Source organism: Ischnura elegans, chromosome 4 (genome assembly GCF_921293095.1).
Source record: "Ischnura elegans chromosome 4, ioIscEleg1.1, whole genome shotgun sequence".
Taxonomy (NCBI): domain Eukaryota; kingdom Metazoa; phylum Arthropoda; class Insecta; order Odonata; family Coenagrionidae; genus Ischnura; species Ischnura elegans.
Window position 1 is genome coordinate 117,421,719 of NC_060249.1, and position 20,910 is coordinate 117,442,628.

The 20,910-nt window shown below is 41.4% G+C and overlaps 1 protein-coding gene and 1 long non-coding RNA gene across 3 annotated transcripts in view; one reads left to right on the top strand and one right to left on the bottom strand.

Annotated features, from left to right (window-relative positions):
- The window catches only part of LOC124157941 (serum response factor homolog), a 54,363-nt gene that overhangs the window by 30,219 nt on the left and 3,234 nt on the right, over positions 1–20,910 (bottom strand). The window contains exon 2 of one of the 2 annotated variants that reach the window (XM_046533050.1): positions 20,599–20,853. In XM_046533050.1, coding sequence (XP_046389006.1) covers positions 20,599–20,853 — 255 coding nt within the window. Of the gene's footprint in view, positions 1–20,499; positions 20,854–20,910 lie in introns of both variants that reach the window. The other variant, XM_046533048.1, reaches the window with a different exon arrangement.
- On the top strand, positions 1,357–13,328 carry LOC124157942. Its single transcript, XR_006864667.1, has 3 exons — positions 1,357–1,686; positions 10,418–10,565; positions 11,392–13,328. It is a non-coding gene; the product is annotated as an uncharacterized LOC124157942 (long non-coding RNA).

Below are 20,910 nucleotides of genomic sequence, written 5' to 3' on the forward strand. Positions count from 1 at the left end.
AATCAACCTAGAAGACCTCGAAATGCATAATAATCCTCCATGGACACAACAATTAACAAATAAAGAGAACTCTTTATCAAACAAAAAATAGTCGGTTTATATGGGAGTGGCTTATGGTTCATAATCCGGCTGAAGACGCTTGTTTACGTCCGTTAGGAGGCGGGAAACAGAGGCTCAGCGGAATACGAAGCAAAGGAAAACAGACGAAGCGATGACGGCGAACATCGCCTTCCGCAACCGCTATGGCACTGATCGTTGCGTCAAAAGGTGGGGGAAGGGGAGCCACAAGTGGCCTTTTTCGTCGACGGATAATTAAAAAAACAATAATCTTCAACCACCCATCCGATCTCCGTTAAAGGCGAAGCTGTAGTATTATGCCCAATGACCGGCGTCATTTCGATCGACAATTTGAAGGGAGCACAAGTGCCATACCATTTCATATGCAGAGAACATCAAGATACGATGAACAATTCTGACATTCATTTACCGTACGTAGCAATAAAAACAAACCTAAATCAGATTGTGACTCAGAAAATTATTCATGAATATGTAGATAGATTAAGCATCAAAATTAAAACTTTAAATTAACATATACATTTTATCATTTATGGCGAATGTATTTTGAACACGATTGATTAATATACTACATTAATGCAGCCCAGGGAGGCTTCGTCGAATATAACCTCACGTTCAAAGGAAAAATTTTCCAATCATGATCAAAATACTTCAAATAAAAGAAATAAATGAATGTGGCAGCCTAGAGAGCAATGGCACATTGACTGTTTTACAACCGTACATAATTTTTTTCCAAAGAACACCAATTGAAACGACAAGTTCGCTTAGTGAGCTTGGATGTGCGAGACAAAACTTGGGAAAAAGCACAAAATCGGTCCTCGTGAATTAAAAAGAGCAACCATGTGGGACTTGAACCCAGGACCTTAATCACGTACGCGAGCTATCAACCCCTACGAGAGCAATGAAATGAAATCTCAAAACTACGCTCGTAGAGCATCCATCGCCGCTACTTCACGAAGCCGAGATAAACGCAATACCTATCTAAACACTCGCTGGCGGAATATAAATACCGCGAAGCGTCAATGTCCCTCCGAGATACAGCCAACTAGTCTCCCAACGATTCGCGGAAAGCGTCGCAATTATAACCGCGAAATCACCAAGACGGTGGCAGGCCGGTGTCGGGGCGAGAGCCGCCGCTGACCAGGGGTGGACCCCGCAAGTACGCACGGCGAAGGAAGGGGGGGGAGGATAGGACCAAATCGGGGACGATGCGGCGCGCGCAGGCACGCGGCCCGCGTGGACGTCACTACGTATTTGGGCGAGCGCGAGGAACGACGGGAGAAAGAGGAAGAAGGACGGAAGGAAGCGGAGGAAACGTCGTCGGGCGGAGAGCCGTGGCGAGAGCGACATGTCCGTATAAAGATCGGACTTCGCGATTCGTCATATCGGGGGGTCACGTGGTCTCGGCGGCGCGGAGGGGGAAGGGGAGGCGGGGCGCGCGCGCCCGCCCGCCGCCAGACGCGCCCCGGCCGAGCCAAGGCGAGGACGCAACCAGAAGACGGCCACCACCTCCTCCTCCGAGGGCACAACCGGCTGCGGCAACCGCACCACCGGAGGCGGCCCTAGACGACGTTGGCGGCGAGGCAGCGGCCACCCCTGGAGGACCCGCGGGTGAGTGAGAGGTGGATCCGTGTGCGTTGGGAATAGCGGGACAGAGAGAGAGAGCTGGCGGTTGGAGTGTTTGTTTGGCGCAGGTGTGAGCAAAGGTGCGGGTGGGCGTGGAGGATGCGGCGGTGGCGGAGCAGGGGGGTCACGAGGGGCGGCCCGCTGTCGCGAGCGTGCCCGGGGGCCAGGCCGGGGCGGCCGGGGGCGCCAGGGGGGGCCGTGGGGAGCCGAGGCGCCAACAGGTGGCCCGAGGGGGCGGGGCGGGAGAGAGTCCGAGGGCAGGGGGGTGGGGGGCGGAGGGAACCGGGGGCGGCCGCGCCGGCGCTCCATCGCTGCCCCAGGGCCGGCCAAGGCGCCTTCGCCCCCCTTAGGCCCCCCATGGCCCCTTGGTCGTGAATATTCGACACATGTGGTGCGTCGGCGGCGCCGCGAGAAACAGGCGCCGAGGAGGGAACGGCCACCGCCGCGCGTTGAACTCTCTCTCCCTCGATCGCTCTCTCTCTGCGCCGCTCAAATTGCTCCGTTGGTTTCACAACGTTTCAACAGCAAACGCGTTAGTCATGAATACACACAAGTTTGTGCCCAAAATAACAGAGTTCATGAACTGGGAACATGAAAATATGACTTCATTTCATCATAAATAAACCAGCTCTTTACATTGCGGCACAATTAAGCCATTTTTTGCATTCGAAGAGGACAAAGTCATTGATGAGGAGTTTTATTTGTTCAATAAATTGGCTTGATTCATCATACATTTACCAGATGCTAAATTCAACAGAACATTTAGCCCAAATCTCTGTTAACAAGCTGTTCGCAAATTTGAGGAGCATTTTCTTCACCCACCATCCCATATTATAGATAAAAATATTTTAAAAATTTTGGCACAAACTCATCTAGCGTTGATTGCTCCCTATGAAAAATATTACATGGAATGTATTTCAAAAATGGTAAAGGTTTTGCTTTCTTAGAATACATGTTCCTATTTTCGCCGTAATGCAGGAAACGTCGGATTTATACGCAGAATTTACTTCAAATGAGATTTGACCACATTACCTAAACTTTGACCTACATGCCAGTTGCACCCTTGTCAGACTAATGAAGTGAAATACCGCTTCGCGGAGACCGCACGACCTACAGCACTGCTTGAGCAGAAACACTGTTTTTTGGCACAATTTTCTCGTTAACACTCACGCAAGGCTATTCCGGCATTGACATTACCGTTGCACAGATTTGTGGAAACATTTTATGTATTACTGATACTGCATCAAATCCGAGAAAGCCAGCAATTCGTTAACGATGCGCAAAGCTTCTTCGTATTGCAGTCTTGCGCAGGAGCGAAATCGGGAGGGAAGGGGGGAAGAGGGGATACTAAGGTATAATATACCCGACCCAAAAATTTTAGAATACGGTGAAACTTTGAAGGGTAGTACCTATAGTGTCATAAATACCTTAGCTCGTCCCTGGTCTGTAATGCTCTACTGTATGCCTAAAATATCCGGCTGTCCAAATATCTCATAACATTAGAAATTTTAATATTAGAATATGCTCATTAATTGTAAGGAAATTGCTGATGTAGGTATTGCAATTGCAAAAATTTTCGGACACGCCATATTTTATTCAAAATAATAATCAGTTATCTCCTATGAATATATATTTATTTCTTACTTAATGGAACTATTTACTTTAAAACAAACTGAGAATTTCACAAAGGCTTTGCGCGAGTCAGTACGTTTGACAGGGCCACCAAATCATTATGCTCAGTCTTTCGATTTCATAAGTTAGTGTTTTCAAAGATTATGTTCAAAGTTGCAAAATGTCCAGTCATTTTTTAGTGTCAACATACTAGCGCATAGTCCGTAAGTATGGTAATGAATATCGACGTAACGTGAAGAAGACGGAGTAGAATGAAGAAATAAATATTTTTCGTAATTCATTGGCCCGAATACTTCTGCACTGTCAAGTATGCTCACCAGATTCCGCACATCTCGTTTCATACTCAGTAAATATGTACGAATGTAAGTCCGCAGTGTTTGTCCGAGTACATTAGACTAACTGGTACGCACTGTAACGAGCGATGAATCCATTTAATGACTTGGTACTATTGCGCATGATATGAACAGGTAAATCTGATAATATCGCCCTTTCGAGCTACACTATTTAGCATGACACCGCCACAATAGAAAAGGAAAAATTAATACTTAGATCGAAAGTTAATTCCAGTGAAATATGATCACCGTCCACCGGCCATTATTTAATAGTTTTTTTTTTGTCCTGAACTGGAGATCATTAGAGCAGGTGGCGAATTCTGTCGCCTATTAATGCCGAAGTTAGTCAAATAAATGAAGTTGGGGACAATTTCTATTTATATCGCGATGATATGATTCGATTATCAATCTATCAGCTCCGAGGCTCCTGTGTATCAACTCTTTAATAATCCTATTCAAATGGTCAAGAGCCTGGATGGGCCATGAGATGCACGCAGATCACACATCAACCACTAAACACTTGCCCAAATTTTTGATTCTCAACGGCACTGCATTCGTCTTCCCACTACGGCGCGATATTCGAACAGGTGACCGCGAATCGCATTTCCTCATGTGGAGCGACAACTCCGCGTGGGCCTCCCCCACCCCTGAGGATACTGGGAAGCGCTGAGGAGCTGCGGGGACGACCGTCAAACCCCCCACTCCCCATTTTCGCGGAGCAGAGGGACGGCTCCCGTGGGGTCACAGGGTGGACATTTGGGTCACCCGGAAGGGTCCGAAAAAACCACGGCAAGGAAGGAAACATTCTCAGAAACAACATTTACTGTTCCGCGGGGGAAATTTAAACGAAATTGCGCACGCTGGCTGCGCGATAACCGAAAGTCGAGGCCAATCTTGAATCCCCAACTCACGTATTAATATGATAAATTGAAAGATTTATCAAAGTCATTACTTAAGAATAATTTAACCAAGAATCACCTTCTTCGAGAGCTCACTCAATGCTTCAACCCGAAGGTTGGTTTGGTAGGGTGAGAGTACAGCTAATACCAGGCTAGGCCACTAGCGAACACATTCAGGGTAGGGGAGCCAGTTCCTTTCCTAGGGCCAACTCGCACTTCGAGAATTTTGATATGAATCCGGAATCCCTCGATCAACAGCCAAGTACTTAATTACGCTACCACGCTCCCCTCTTCCAGAGCATTAAATTGAAATTAAATTACCGATTGATGGGAATAACATGTGAACAAAAGATTTCATCGTAGTTACCCAATCAGAAAAACCACATGATATGGATTTCGCCATTTCAAACATGGGCCTATTCGCAAAGGCCGAAGCCCAAACTGGTACACACGTCCTTTGAGTTCCGCCAACGGAGAAATTAATTGGAAAACGGATATGGCATCCAATATTTCGCTCCTTGGGTTTGACAAGGTTTTCGACTCCGACCCCGCTAGATTAATGAAAAATGAGTGCGACCATTTGTATCTTTTTTATTTGTCACGTATGGAACTAAATTTGTTATCATTAGATTACTAGTCATTTTCTCATCTGCTAATATGCAGCGAAATTCATTATACGGATCATAGCTTTATCACATTAAGGATTATATTTTAAATACGATCTTCACCACAAAATGTCTTGGAGCTGAATTTCATTTGAATCTTGTCCAACCAATGCATCCGATTTTTGTATTTTTTGTAATGATAAATATACTTCAATGTCTCAGGCTGAGTAATAACATTTTTCTCTTTCCATTAGGATGATTACACATTTGCAATTACGTAGTACTTTAGATAAGTTTTTTACTGCATCAAAGAATACTTTTGAAGACACGGGGAGAAACAGTTTTTTACCAGTTCGTAAACAGATATAAATTCTTGTCAATTTTCACAGGGACATTTCGACGATATAAGGTTTACTTTGACTACGCATCAGGTAAATATTGATGCTACAATCAATCTAATTTCATTCCGCACTCCAAAACGGCGGAAAACCATATTGACACGTATCTTCACGCAAAGTCGCCGCCAAGTAACACGACACCAAGAAGTATTTTAAGATACGATGAATGAACCGCAATTCGCTAAATGAAGTCCGTAGTCTTGAGAAAATTTCCATTTCCGCCAAAAAAGGGAAGTCTAGTATGAGAAGAATTTTCGCTTAAGCGGCTTAGCATTTCGCTTTCCTAACATACAAACACTTTTTTATGATTCTTTCAACGACTCAAGATAGAGATTAGAGTTGAAATTTCACTAAGGAGAAAGCTTAAGACATTTTACCCGAGATTCTCGACGACAATCTCAGCTAAAATCGGCCTCAATTTCTTCCCTCTAAAATTCAACGTCTTGCCATAATTAAAATTTAAGTACAAGGCATTGTTAACCACTGAGTAATTAAAGCTCAATAACCACGTACCTGAATTAATTCACACCGATTATCACAGAAAACACATGCTTTTATACCGACATTTACTTCTTCTACAGATCTTCGAGCTATAGAATAAAAAACACGTCTTCAGTGGATAACATGGATTTCGATTGATTGCAACGCGAAGGCATGAGATTAGACTACAACACAACAATAACGCAGCAATTCTACAAAGATTCGTTTTTAATTTTCAATTACGTCGTCTGCAAGATTCATTTACAATGTTCTTGATAAGTGGGATTTTCCTACAGGTAGAGTCTATCACCAGGAATGAAAATGAACAAAAATAACTCGAGTTCATCACTAAGAAACATCAACTTTTAGTCCTCGCAATTCTTAGCTCGCAGGGCTGATAATTGACATCTAGTTGTAGGTTAGTTTATACTAATGCCACAATCACTAACCAACGGCATTAGCCCTTTTTTGGGTCTATACATTGCATTCGCTTTCCATCGACGTTTGTTCTTTCCGAAAGAATGAATTACCAGGAGTTACAATATTTTTGTAAATTAATTTTTTTCTCTTCCTTGTTTCCAAAAGCAAACATAAAATTGTATAATGGGCAATCTCAACTTCCGATGAAAAATCCTAAGTACCAAGATCTGATAGAGAAATAACGATAGCGCAGCAGCCATTTCATAAGAACACAAGCAGCGTCATGCCAGTCAAAGTACTCAAGAATTATACAGCAGAGCGAAATAATGCAGCTACCTGGTTTCAAGCGTAAAAATAATAATTCACAGAATCCAGCGTAATCAGTTAACGACTTTAAAATCCTTATAAAACATCGACGAACGATCCTTTGCTATGAGGATCAACGGATCACTTGAAAATCCTAAGTGTCAACTGGGGTCATAGCTAAAAACTGTTGATCGCAGGAAAATGGCCTATTTCCATTTTTAAACATTAATAACATAAGGGCAAATAAAATGGAAGGCGCGATGATTAGACCGCACTGAAAATGTTAATTAAGTGTTCCCGAAAGAAAGCTGCATGAGCGGTATTTGAATAGGAAATAGAGACTATTGCTCCGTAAATAATTGTTCAAAGAGAAAACAATGGGAATACCATTCAAATATTTAAGGCGGCACATTGCAAACACCATCAACCGGCGATGTTAACATACTATTTTTTTATACTCCACACCGAAAATCAACCTTCCACGGCATTCTCGTGTGGACGAGCTTGAGGATAGCTGCGACTTCGATTTGCAAAAGCGTACACAACGAAAATAAAAACCGTATGTTCACGACAACAACAAACGGGACACGCATGATTTGAAGCTCTCGATGGAATCCGAAATCTCCGTCAGGCGCGGGAAGCGGGAAGGATGGCGTTGAGGGGGTTGGGTTGCGGGAGGGGTAGGTGGAGAGGGGAAGGCATTCGTGGTGGATATTGTGACTGGGATGCTGGGAGACGCGGGGCGCCCAGATGTGAGTCATTTCGCGAGCCATGACCTCTATTCTAATCGGGAAGGGAGTCAAAGGGTTGACACGGGAACACATGGACTGGAAAGGGGACACGGGCATATAAAATAGTGCGTGGGATTAGGATAAGATTTCTCTTTATTTCGAATCGCTTTTCATCCATTATATTGAGCGAGATTACATCTTCACCTCCCCAGCTTTTGATCCACTGGATAAATATAACCACCTCAAATTCTTTTCATCTCCACCCCTGCATCAATTATCCATTATTTCAGCCCCATTTCCACTAATATCTGCACGAGACAGGTGCGAGGGTAGACCACAGAAACATAGGATAAGTCCTGTGATAGCCACTCACATTTATGTCATGTCTTGCATCTCATTAATTACTGCACCATGGTACCCCAGTTTATTTTGCTAAAACGTTTATTCATACATTCATCACTGTTCCAACAGGTTGATTATATTTTATCATCTTCTAAAGGTAGAAATACCACCGTTTTGGCAGATTGGACGAAATTGTGGGCAGCATTCCCCTTTAAAATGAACTTAAATCATTTGGAGGCAGAGCGTCAATCGAGGATCATGAAACACTACAACGCCGTTGAGTTGTAGGATCAATATTCCTGAAAACATTCGGCATGAAGAGAGGAATAGGGGTATATTGTAAATAGCGCAAGATCGTGAGGGATAATGATGAGCCGGGGAAATATGAAACTGTAGAGAGAACATACAAATATAAGACACAGTACATCCTTACGTGGCAAATGCGAGTCGAATGTTAACTATTTAAACACGAGTTAAACATACTAAAAAATAACCAGTTGACTCACCTCAGCCAAACTTCTGGAAAACAAAAGAAAATTAGAATATACAAACACACAATACAAACTAAGGACTGAACACGTACACATTTATGAGCGAATTTCACGACTTAAATTTAGGAGTAACAGGCAGATACGGTTGGATAGAGAAACAACTTCATTTTCCACGGCCTAGACGTCACAATGAGAATCCGCCGACAACTCCCGCCATTCCCTTCTACATCCAACGGAACATGCTCGCGCCAGATGACACTCACCGGCCGGAGACATTATGGCGGCTCGCGGTCCGAATCGCACGAGGGAAAAGATCGTCCGCGCCAAAGACTTCGAGGGGCGAAAAACACGACATGAGAAGCCATCCCCCACAACCGCCCCGCGAGCGCTCGGCTTCCCCAAAGGCGGCGGTGGCAGACCTACCGGCGGCAACATTTCGCCAAACCCCTTCGACCGCAAAGCGAAAGAGATATGCGGAACAGAGGGCGGCGAGGGGGGAGGGTCCACCAAAGATGGGGCCGCCATCCCCTGCCATCATCATTTACATAATTGCCTCGAAAAGCTTCTCTCTCTCGGCCGTTGTAGGAGGGGAGGGAGTTCGGGGAGGGGGTGAGGCGACTACCCCCTCCCCTAACCCGCCTCCCGCTCCCACCCCTCCCACCTGTTGCTCGGAAGCCGCGCCGGCCGCACCAGGAGGGCGACAAGGGGACCGCGGGTGCGGCAAATGCGCGTTTTCATGGCGAAGGTGCGGTGGAGGGCCAAAAGGGGTCGGCCAGGCCCTCCTCGGGGACCCTGCGGCCCCGTTAGGGTGCATTAGGGCCTCCACCCACCGGGTTCGTCGACTTCCGAGGGGAGAGCGAGCGGATCGTCCGGCCGGCTCGAAATCTGGCCGCCGCCGCAGGCCAACCCCCCACCACTCCTCCCCCCTTCGACCGCTGACCCCCCTCCCCCCTCACACGACTGCACACGAAAGCTCGCGCAGGGATAAATGACGCGCCGAGAGCACTGGGGGCCTCCAGCCTGACTGGCGCTCCTCTGCCGTCGCCCACATGCACCCCTAGGGCTCCGCAAAACCCTTACGGGGGACCGCAGTGAAAAAACTATTCCAATGTCATCAATGACAGCATCAAAATTCCCGATTCGGATGGTTTCCAATCACGCAACAGTTTCGAAACAGTTTTTTTGAATTAAATAGATGTTAATTAGTATTTCGTCTCGGCCACAATGAAAAAAATTCACTCGTAAGGTAACGTACTTTCAGACACCAAAAAACAGTAAGTTTTCTGAAAATAACTCCTGCGCGAATTTGGCCGCGAAAGAAATAACGTGGATTTACACTTGATTCTTCGTCAAGACATTGGATAGACCTGAATGTCGCCTATCACTCCGAATATTTACGCTCAGAGAAACAAAAAAAAGGACCATTTGTGACCGACAATCAAGGTGCAGCAAGAGACGTGAGGATTACGTAGAAAGTTTTCCTCAATCGCATTTCCAAGTCAGAAACGAAATGATGGCGATACACGTGCCGGCTTTCTCGGCGCAGCGACGCATCGCCGCAAATTACGGCAACTCGGAAACTTAGGAATCGTGGAGTTGAGTTCACGCCCCCCCATACAAAGGCCGCGCGCACTTTTCCTACGGGACAGTACGTCCTACCACGACCCCCTGCCGGAGATCTGCCTCCCCAAAGTCAAACGGCACAGATGATGACGAGTTAACCCTGCCTTGGATACTTAGGAAATAAGAAATATTGCATTCACTGAACTCAAATAAATCGACCACTAAATGATCAGAAAAATCAACAACACTTTACTTCAGATGCCTCTGAAAACCTAACGACACAAAAAAGATCATACAAACTAATATTCACGCCATAATGTCACAAGATCAACAGAGCACATGGGAGTAAAATCATGTAGGAAACCCACTAAATTGTAACGATTTCACTAACTAAGCGAACATTTGCATGCCAGTGAAAGGAGTACACCAAAGACAGAATTCAGCCTCTCTTCACCAGGTGCCCAAACCAAGAAATCCCATCACCTGATACCATAATGACAACTATTTTACTTTGTAGGAGCAGTAGAGCAAAACCAGAAATGAAGAAATGCCATGGCAAGCAAGAAAGGCCAAGAGGGATGGATCAGCAATAAGCACTTCACCTGGATATGGAGAAGGACTACAAGTTTTGAAATACCATTTCACAAGGGTACGAGTCGCTTCAGGTGAATTACAACAATTCCTTCCTAAGCTGTACAACTGACACATGTAATGAGACCAAGCTTTAACAACTGATGAAAATTAAGATGCAGCGCATGTTATGAAGTTTTCAGAGTTGAATTTACAACTAACAAATTAGAATTTAAGCGCCTATCTATATTACATTCCGCAAAGTATTTCTCGAAATCTTTGCCTTATGCTTCTCAGGGTCAATACCATCCTAGAAATACTGCAAAGACTCATGTTTGCTATAGTAGACTATGTTCACTATTAAAATATTAGATAGCATAAACAGGCAAACTAGATAAAAGAACAAGAATAAACCAAAAGTCTTAAGTTAAATAAATCGTTGGACTTCATTTAATTGCCACTAGGCTAAAATGCTTATCTGTATCATTAGATGCATAAGTTTTCGGATGACAACAACCAACCATTTTCTTTTCCTTAGTAAAATCATTCCTTTACAAAGGTTGGCCAACAAGCAGAGCTATTTTATGACCAACGAAAAAACTGTATGATTTAAACTTTCAAATGTATATTAAATTTCTGACAATTCATTCAGTGTCGCTCATTTCATGCCATATTGCCATCATGTATCCAATCCATATTCCAACCAGGCATAATGTATCAATATCCTTTGCAAAGCATGCAGAAAAATAAAAACCATACATTAAAACATCACGCCAACATGAGCACAATTATCAATGCATACTTAATAACTAAATGATACTTGTGTCACAAAAGAGTTAATACCATTTTTCAACTATCATAGTCGTCAGAGACCAAGATAACTTGAAATGCTGTCACAATGTGAGTGCTTATCATTTCTAGATTCCAGCAGATATGCAACACCCAGCCATGAGAGATAAGAATGAACTGGAAGACACTTAATCTCCAGAAGAAGCTGGTGAGTAGATTGGAATGGTGAACAAAAAACTAGGACTGCCTGATACTCGAATGAATGCACTTGAATGCTGAATTTGATAGAGGAAAAAATCACATGTGGTAACTATTTAAGCATCAAAATCTACAAATACGCAACTAAAATATTTTTTCACAAAAAAAATTGTTCCTAAGCTGATAAAAAATGTGGAACTTTCTTTTGGACTCTTATGACAGGTTAAAGAAATAAATATAACCATGATGGATATTGGAGGGATTCTGCCCTATCAGTAATTGTTTTCTGCACAACATGATAACTTCAGTCTCTCCGAAATACTCTTCATAGTAACATTAACTTGTTTACATTCCACCCTTTGTCCTAGAACCAGTTAAGACTCGCAGGTCATTTTTCAAAAATGAAAATGTTCCAGTAGATTACCTGAGAAGGTTGATACCAGTAGTAGGGTTTCAATAAATGAAAATCATTATATAAAAAACTATATTTTAACTAACATGTCTACCACCTACCAAGTCAACTCATTCACAACTTAATTTGTAACTGTACAGCTCATCATTGACCTCAATAAAGGTAAAATTTGAGTAATTTTTGGCTTGTATGACACGAGTCTCGAGAAGATTTTGCTAAGGTTTTAACAGATTAGTCCAAAAGCTTTCTGGAATTTTGGCTTCTCAATTTGCATGCACTAACTGTGGGGTAAAAGCTTTCATAGCCATCCTACTACCAACAATGGTGTCTAGCTAAGTCAAAGCAGTAGGTATAGGACCTGAAATATCAGCACACTTGGAAATTCAAGGTCTATTACCTAAATCCTATTCCATCACTTATTATGCACGCAATATGCCTTGTATGATGAGAGGCAACAACACAAATACATATATAAACAAATGCAGAATAGCACACATTTCATGCATACTGATATAATACATCACAGAAAATGTATTGCAATACAATATAGGAGCATATTTGGAAAGTATCAGTCACCTAATACAATTAATGAGAACAAATAATATGACTGCCTCAGAAATTAGAAGCCTCATACTTCCTGTTAAACCAAAAGTAAACCCTTCAATTTTAAAATTGCTAATTAAATTTAGAGTTTATACTTATTTCATTTAGAATGAATTCAAAAGGCAATTGTAAATTATTAATATATTTGGATGTTATGCCAACTAGTTATTTTTGGAATTGAATCATCGCCATGATGCACGGAATCGTTCACTAAATGCAGCCAATCATAATAAAGCATAATTCTAAATGAGTCTTCAAATATGCTCGCATAGAACATTTACAATGGATCCAGGAATATCGTATGCACTATGTACTGTAATAATAACAACAACATTGTTTAAACAATAAATTGAGTTGTTTCTTTAATTCCTCTACCACCTCAAGTCTATAATAAGAAGTGTATCCTAACTGGAATTGGGAAAAGTAAGCATGAGAACCGACGGACCTAAACCTGTCATCAACCAAGTGAGAGTTACTGGAATGCAAAGGGGAATGATCCATGTAAACCACTATCATTCGATGAGGGCAACATAAAAAAAACCTTCAACTTCATAGCTCAGACCACTGTAACACTGAAGTGAAAAAAACTCTACAGTACGAGAACTTCGAATTTCAGTCTAATGAGTGGATTTGCACTTCTCACTGAAGGACTTGTCAATTTAAGAGCATTCACCCTACCATATCTTCTAGCATTTAATTCCTAATTTTGCCAACAAAAAATTAACTCACTACATTATTATCATCAATGTTCTCTACCCCAAAGATCACAGGTCCACTAAAGTATATAGGTTGCAATGTCCTCTATACATGTACATACTGTAACATATTTTTATAAATAAAAATGAATTCAATGATAGCAATGTTCATATCTTTCCTCCAAATATACAGCACAAACACAGAAAAATGGAAGTCGCATCAAGACAAAATTAACTTAGTTCTAAGTATTCTTCGAGATCTCTTTTTTCCTTATCCCACATATCAAAACAAGTGTGACTCTAAACATGAAGGAGCTCTGTCCTATGTAAGTATTGGCTATTTCTCAGACTCAAAGAGATCAATACTAATGACAAGTTGTTATTGTATTCTTTAAATTGACATAAGGAAAAATTAAGATGCCTCTACCCCCATTATTATGATAAACTGAGGCTAATCAAAAGAAAAATTTAGAAGAATGACTCCAATTGCACTTTCTCATTAAAACCACAAGTACTATTCTTCTATCACATTGAGTTTGTTGACGATAAAAATCCCATGATAACCAGATGTCACACCCAATGATATTTGCTTCTCATGTTACCCCAATAGAAGACAAAGGACTACCTTTGCTCCATTAGCAATTCATTGAAACTTACTCAGAAAACTTCTAAAAAAATGCAGGGCTTGATAACTTAGGGCTTAATAAGCTGCAGGAATGAGTGGAAAGTGTACTGAATATCTATTGTAATAGTGTTATGAATTTCCCTAACTGCATCAGAATAAATCTCTCATTAAAAGTACCATAACATGAAAAATGCCAATATCAACTGTGAGATGGCAGAATGGATTCCTTGGGTAAAGTAAAATGAAAAGCAGTTCTTCTAAGTTTCGAACACCAATTTTTCTCCATTTTTTTCCCTTTACTAAAATTCAATGAAACTGAAGTCAAAATTAATAAAAATACACTCCCTATGTCTTCTCTTAATCCATAGTTTCCACCATATTATTTTTTTTAAAGCCATTATCTGAATATTTGAGGGACATGAACAGACAAAGATACCTATAGTATACTTAAACATAGCATCCCTAAACTTCTACTTCTGACCAAAATGAATTCCAACAACGGGAGAAGAGCTTATTTCATTCCAATATAATAATGCTTCCAACCGCTACGACCATTAAAAGAGGAAATAGGTAGATAGAAATTGAAGGAGCATGAAAAAACAGGAGCCTACAGCAGAGGGGGAAAAAAAGATTAAAAGGTGAGTACAGTAAATTGGTACTTGATCGGTGAACATGAAAATGAGGACAGGTGTCAAATAGCAGCAGACCTTGCCAATTAGCACATGAATTTCAAAAATAGCAGGAAAGTAAGGAATGAGTAAAAGAATAAAGGTGTGATAATAACCATCCCACAATTCACAAAAAAAAATTGTAAGAGCTGAGAATGCTAAATCAAACACTATTGCTTATATTTTCAAGCTATAGTTACTGAATGTAAACATCGCATTAAAAAAGAGGGTGGAGAGTAACGTATTCAAACTGTCCTCCTTAATAAAGGGAATATGGAAATCAGAAGACATAGGAGATGATCACTCATATGGCAAAACCATTAAGGAGAAAATATACAACAGCGGTCCAAATCAATATGCTTCATAATGCACGTGGTTTACAAATGAAGCAGACAAGAGCCAGAGAACTGATTTTCTATTACCTATCAGTTGCTATATTCCTTTGAGCCTTTTGTACAAAATTTAAACCCTTCCAAATGCACATTTTTTAATTCATTTTATCTATAAATGATAGGCATTGAAGCAATATAATGGCAGTAATAGATAATGGTGAAGACTACCCCGTAAAAATGATTTAGGCCTCATAAACGATTGACTGCACACTGACAGTAATACAGTCACCCACCTAAAAGACTACCTAAGGAGTAAAAAAAAAAAAAAAGCAACCCACTACCAGGAAATGAAACAAAACAATGGTGGACAAAAAAATGAATGTCCACAAATAAAATGAAGAATTTAACCATGAGAGCCAAATTGAACACTGTCGCTGCATCTTGGATGCATACCCAATACAAAATAGCTGACCAAATCAATGCAAGGGTTAAAAAAAAACTGAATTCTCCCTGTCAATCCACATTGGCAAGTGGTAAGCTACGGCAGAGGTCAGCCATCAGCTCAAGGCCAAGTTCTGCAAGGTGAAGAGAGGAAGTCGAGGAGGAAGAAGAGGGAGGAGTGGGGGGCCAACAACCTTTCCAATTTGGTCAGGGGAGGGAGAGGGGCAATCCGCCTCGCCATTCTGGGACACTCATCGCAGCCAGCAGGGCCGTGCATGGAGAGAGCCCCAGTCCTAAAAGGACTTCCCCATGTGCCTTAATTGGGGAAGGTCAGGATGGCCACTCTGGCCGGAGATGTCCATCCACCCCTCCCCTGACAAGAGTCCGGGTGAAGAAGGGGCTTTCTCTCCAGCGTTTGAAAGACAGACAAGGGAATAGATTTTACTCCAGTGACAGCTATCATTGCTGTATCCTAAGCCATTTACGATATGATTAAAAAAATGCTCTTCAATGCATAATAGAAATTTATTTTTTACAAAAATGGAAAAGATTCTGAATTTCATGGACGAATATGAGGGAGAGATATTTCCAAATCGATAGTATTGGTTTTGAGAGAGAATTCATAAGGTATACCTAAATTATCAGGCTTAAAAAGGGCAATAAATTATTGCTTTGCAAAGAAAATAATTCCTGTAATCATTCTCCGTGCTTAGATTCATATGCGAAAGTCACAATTTCATATTTTTTATCACTTGTAAGAAAATACACAATGTTGGAATTAAATTTTCACTAAAGGGAACGATATCTTAATTTTTGGGAGCTTTAGAAAAGTCATACTTGCTTGCATACATTCAAAAGTACTTGAAAAAATGCCTTTCTTCAGATATAACTATGATTAAACAAAAACCACAGAATTAGACCAACAAAATAAGAATAATAATTCAAAATTCCAACCCAGGTAAGAGTAATTAATCTCGGGAAATTTTAAACGTTGATTCATCCATTTTAGTAAAAGAATTGATATTTTCATACTGTGCATGATCTATGAATGACCTGAATTTCAAAGATTGTGGCTATAAATCAATACGGGAGGACAGGATGGAGGAAAGAAGGATGAGAGAGCAGGCCATTATTTAAAATAACTAATAAGCATAAAATAACAGAACGGTGACCTCATTAATCAATGAAATGGTTACGATACATTTTAATTCATCAAAATTTTTAGAGGCTCTTAGGTGCTAATTGATTTCAGCGTGAAGTGAAGCTAGGGCATGATAATGCAGAGGGCCCAACTTTACCCCAACCAGAAATCACAAGTACTATTGGCTCTTGTCCCTTCAAAGTTGGCTTGAAATTAAAAAAAAAAATATCCTGACCAAATGTCAAGGTGTACCATGAAAAAACTCGCAGCCCACACCACACATGATACCTAACTCCCCATGACATCCCCCCTTTCACATTTCTCTCCTTGAAGAGACAACACAGGAACTGGAATTGAAATGGGACATGGGCATGGAAGGGTGGACAAGTGCTGCCGCTCAAAGAGTGAACCATTTACAAAGAGCCCATAAAAGGGAAAACTGCCTTCCATTTGCAGTCATTCACGTGAGGATGGACACCTGGATCAGACCAAAGGTAAAATCACATCTTCCCGACCCCCTCAACTGAAGAGAAAATGCTCCTCATGAGCAGAGGAGGCCTAATAAAGGTGCCCGACTCTCTCGGAGCCACCCTCATGTCTCACAAGGGCCTATGACTATTAATAACATACATGTAATCAATCAGCATTGTGGACAAATGCCATGAAGTACACTGATCACCTCACTCAAACCCACCCCAGTAGTGCTAACAAACTCAAATATATAACAATTTCTAACAGCTGCACTTCAGCAAGAGATTGAAATGAGCATATCCTCAAATCAAATGCTCAAGGGAGGAAGGTAAGAGATCGTTTAAAGAGAGGAACTCTGGATAGAGTGCATCAACATTTGGTGAAAAAGAAAATGTTTTGTTTTTCAGTAAAACTCATCAGAACTTTATCTTTTCAAAACAACAAAAAACCTAACAAGAATGTGAAGATGTGTTACACAGCTTTTTTTCAATATGTTAAAAGTCTCTCTCCCTAGTAAACAAACATTCACACTCATGCAACTTCATTATTGCTAGTACTCTTCATACACTACACATTAAAACATAAAAAATTAAAGTCATAAATTATTTGACTCAAAAATCACATCAACAACATTTTTTTTCTATCACAAAATTTTGTGACAACCATATTACACAAAACATTCATTAACCAGCCACTAAATCAAACACTACTCTTCTAAAACATCTAAACTGAGTGGAGCAAACATGCATAGATAAGCATATCTCACAATCCTACTGAAAACCTCTAAGAGGCAAACTCACCATGTCATTGATTTAAATACAAAACAACTCAACAGAGACAAAAAAAATCGGTTCATAAAATCAATACTTGTACGCCAATGGTCAAACTGCTGCTTAAATAACAACAGCCTGTCCATATCAAATATCTATGACATGAGGATTAAAATTTCACATAGTGATGAGTGAACATGTAGGAGTACTTGAGAGGCAGTGCTTGAATCTGTGATTCAAACACAGGGGCACATACCCAGCCGATGAATGCACTGACCCTGCCAGGATGTGCCCATGAGATCTGAACGTACACCTTCTGCTGACAGATTCCTCTTCCCTACCTAAAGAACAGCCCAAGGCTACATCACCGAACGCATCCGACATCAGAAGGAAGACTAGCCCTCAACTTGAGATGAAGGCAAAACAGACATCCACCCAGAAATGACAACTCACTCCACAACATGCCAAACCTATGAGCTCGTAAATTTTGCAAATAATTTCAACCTGACAATGTCTACCAAATAAAAATAAAGATATCCTGCTTGCATTAAGGACAAGTCCATACCTCGAGTCACTGTTTGCCAAAAATGCAGAATGCTACACAACAGAACAGAACAAACACTCAATACTTCAAAGACTATACTGGGTTTTTCTGTAAATATTTTAAAATAAATTAACAATTTGTTAAATGTAAAGATTTTTCAATTATAATATTAAAGGTGAATTTCTCATAACTTCACTGCATTCCACCATCAATTTGAACAAAGAATCCTCCAAACTGAAGATGATGCAAGAGCTGAAGAATATTAATGCAAGAGAAAGGTGGAAGGATTAGGCAAGACACTGAAGCGTGTGCAAGCAGAAATGTCTCCATACATCATCACAAGAATTCACTTAAAATGCAAAGAAATAATTTATCCAAATTGTGTGTACTGAGACAGTTCATTTACACCATTGTCTTTAAAAGAAAACTCCTTCAATTTCTCATGCAAATTTCAGGTACATGCCAGATAAAAGTAATAAAACTACTACAAAAGTAAATGGAATAAAAAATCTTGAGGAAAAAAATTAGGTCTACACAGAAAATTGAAATTTTTAAGAGGGACATCGTCTTATGGTGGCAAAATGGTGTTTGATAGGAATGCCTGACCACCTACCAAAATGAGATATAAGAGACTTGTAGACATGCAAAACAGACAACTATGTACTCCTCAATTCCAACTGGATGAAGTTTGCTCATTTCCTAAGCTTACTTTTAAACACACCAAAACACCAACAAAAAATCTTATACAGTCTAGAAAAGGTACTGATGTCTATAAATCCCTAATGAGTAAAGTGAAACTTAAAGCATATGAAACTTCGATCAACAACATTAAAATGAGAGAGTATGAGTGCCGCCACAGGATCAATACATACATCTGACTGGGTCATCCGATACTGGAAAATATCTACACCTACCAAAAACACATTTGAAAAAGTAGTCAATACGATAGGGTAATTCAATTACTTACGTAAACCACCTTCATAGTTCCACATTTTAAAATACTTCAGATGACCTAGCGCTTGAATACACTTATTGGGAAAGACAGTAATAGAAACAATCACTAATGACGACCCTGCTGCATAGCACACAACACTGAGATGAAAAGAACTAATGAATGACATGGAAGAGGTAAACAAAAGTTAGGAAGGGGTATCAACAGATTTTGAGAAATTCGTTGGATACCGGTGACTAGCCACCTTAGTGCATGAAAAAATACTACCTGGAAACCCTGTAAATGAATTCTAACTCCTCTGAGGAACACAGTATTTCTCCAAATATTAGCAATGCATTACTTGAACCAACATTTAAATTCTGCTTAAAATTTAACTACTTAAAATAACTTGGCTGGATGAAATAGGCAATTTTAAACAATGTTTGCCTAATGAATGGATTTTATAGATAAATTATGCCTCAACGATGCTGGTTGGACAGAATTTAGCTTGAAAAGAAATCAGAGCCAATATTTTAATTGAAAGAATAGGAATAGCAGACAGCAATACTTAGCCAACAAAAGCTGCATGAACTTCTTCGTATTAAGCTTGGAATAAAGCATAAAATATACAAATCCAAGGCATTTAAAGGAGTAAATAGATCATCATTTGTGTATTTGGTCCCATCAAACTACTCCTCTGAATGTATGTCATTTAAAATGAATATACCCATTCAAAAGGCAAAAATACCGAAATAGGGGTTCAGTTGAAAATAAGAGACCAAAGAGAAACATAGGAAATAAAGAGCCTTCTGATGCAATGAAGACAAGATGAACTTTTAAGAGCCCTAATGCAGTTAAAGAAGCATTTACCCAGAAATATTCCACAACAGAAACCAAGTCCACCCCAAAAAATATTAGAAAACCTAATGCACTTGACTAACACTTGGGGAAATACCATGCATTGAATGATGGACGACAAGGGGGAGGGGGGAGATTTGTCGACACTACCTTTGAGAGGACTGAGTGGGGACGTGGTGGTACGAGGAGGCCGTCGGGGGCTGCGGGGGTGAGGAGAGGGGCAGGGGGGAGGAGGCACAGTGCGGGGACGGCACTGGGGGGTACATGGACGAGGGAGTGGGGCTGGGGCAGGCCATACCGTGCTGCTGAAGGTGCAGCGAGGGAGACGAGGGGGACGGGGGTGGGGGGTAGGATGCGGTTGCGGCCGATGCCTGCTGGTGAGGATGATGGTGTGGGTGGTGTGGAGCATGGTGGTGATGGTGGTAGTGGTGCAAGTGGGGGGAAGGAGTGTGTAGCACGCCCTGCGGCTGCTGTGCCTGCTGGGTCTGCAGGTGAACGTGGTGCTGTTGGTGTACATGGTGCTGCTGGTGCACGTGGTGCTGTGGGTGCACCTGGTGCTGGTGGTGCACCATCTGTTGCTGTTGTTGCTGTTGTTGTTGCTGTTGTTGCTGCTGTGCCGCAGCAGCAGCCGCATACACCATCTGCCTTACTTTCTGCTCCTCCTCCGCGATGTTGTACGTCAGCTCCGTTTCCTCGAATCCCGTGGCTGACATGCGCTGGTCGGGGTGGTGGGCAGCTGAGGGGGGTGGGTCCGGAGAGTTGAGGCACGTCTGGATGAGCGCCTTGCCTGCCTCTGACGTGATCATCGGCTGTAACTTCCTCGTGGCGAAGGTGTACACATGGCCCGTCTCACTGGCCACTAGCAGCATCACCTGGGTTCCCGTCAAGGTTGACAGCTCATAAGCCTACATAGTAAGATGATAAATATTAAGTCCTCCATAATAATAGAAAGCAGCAACATA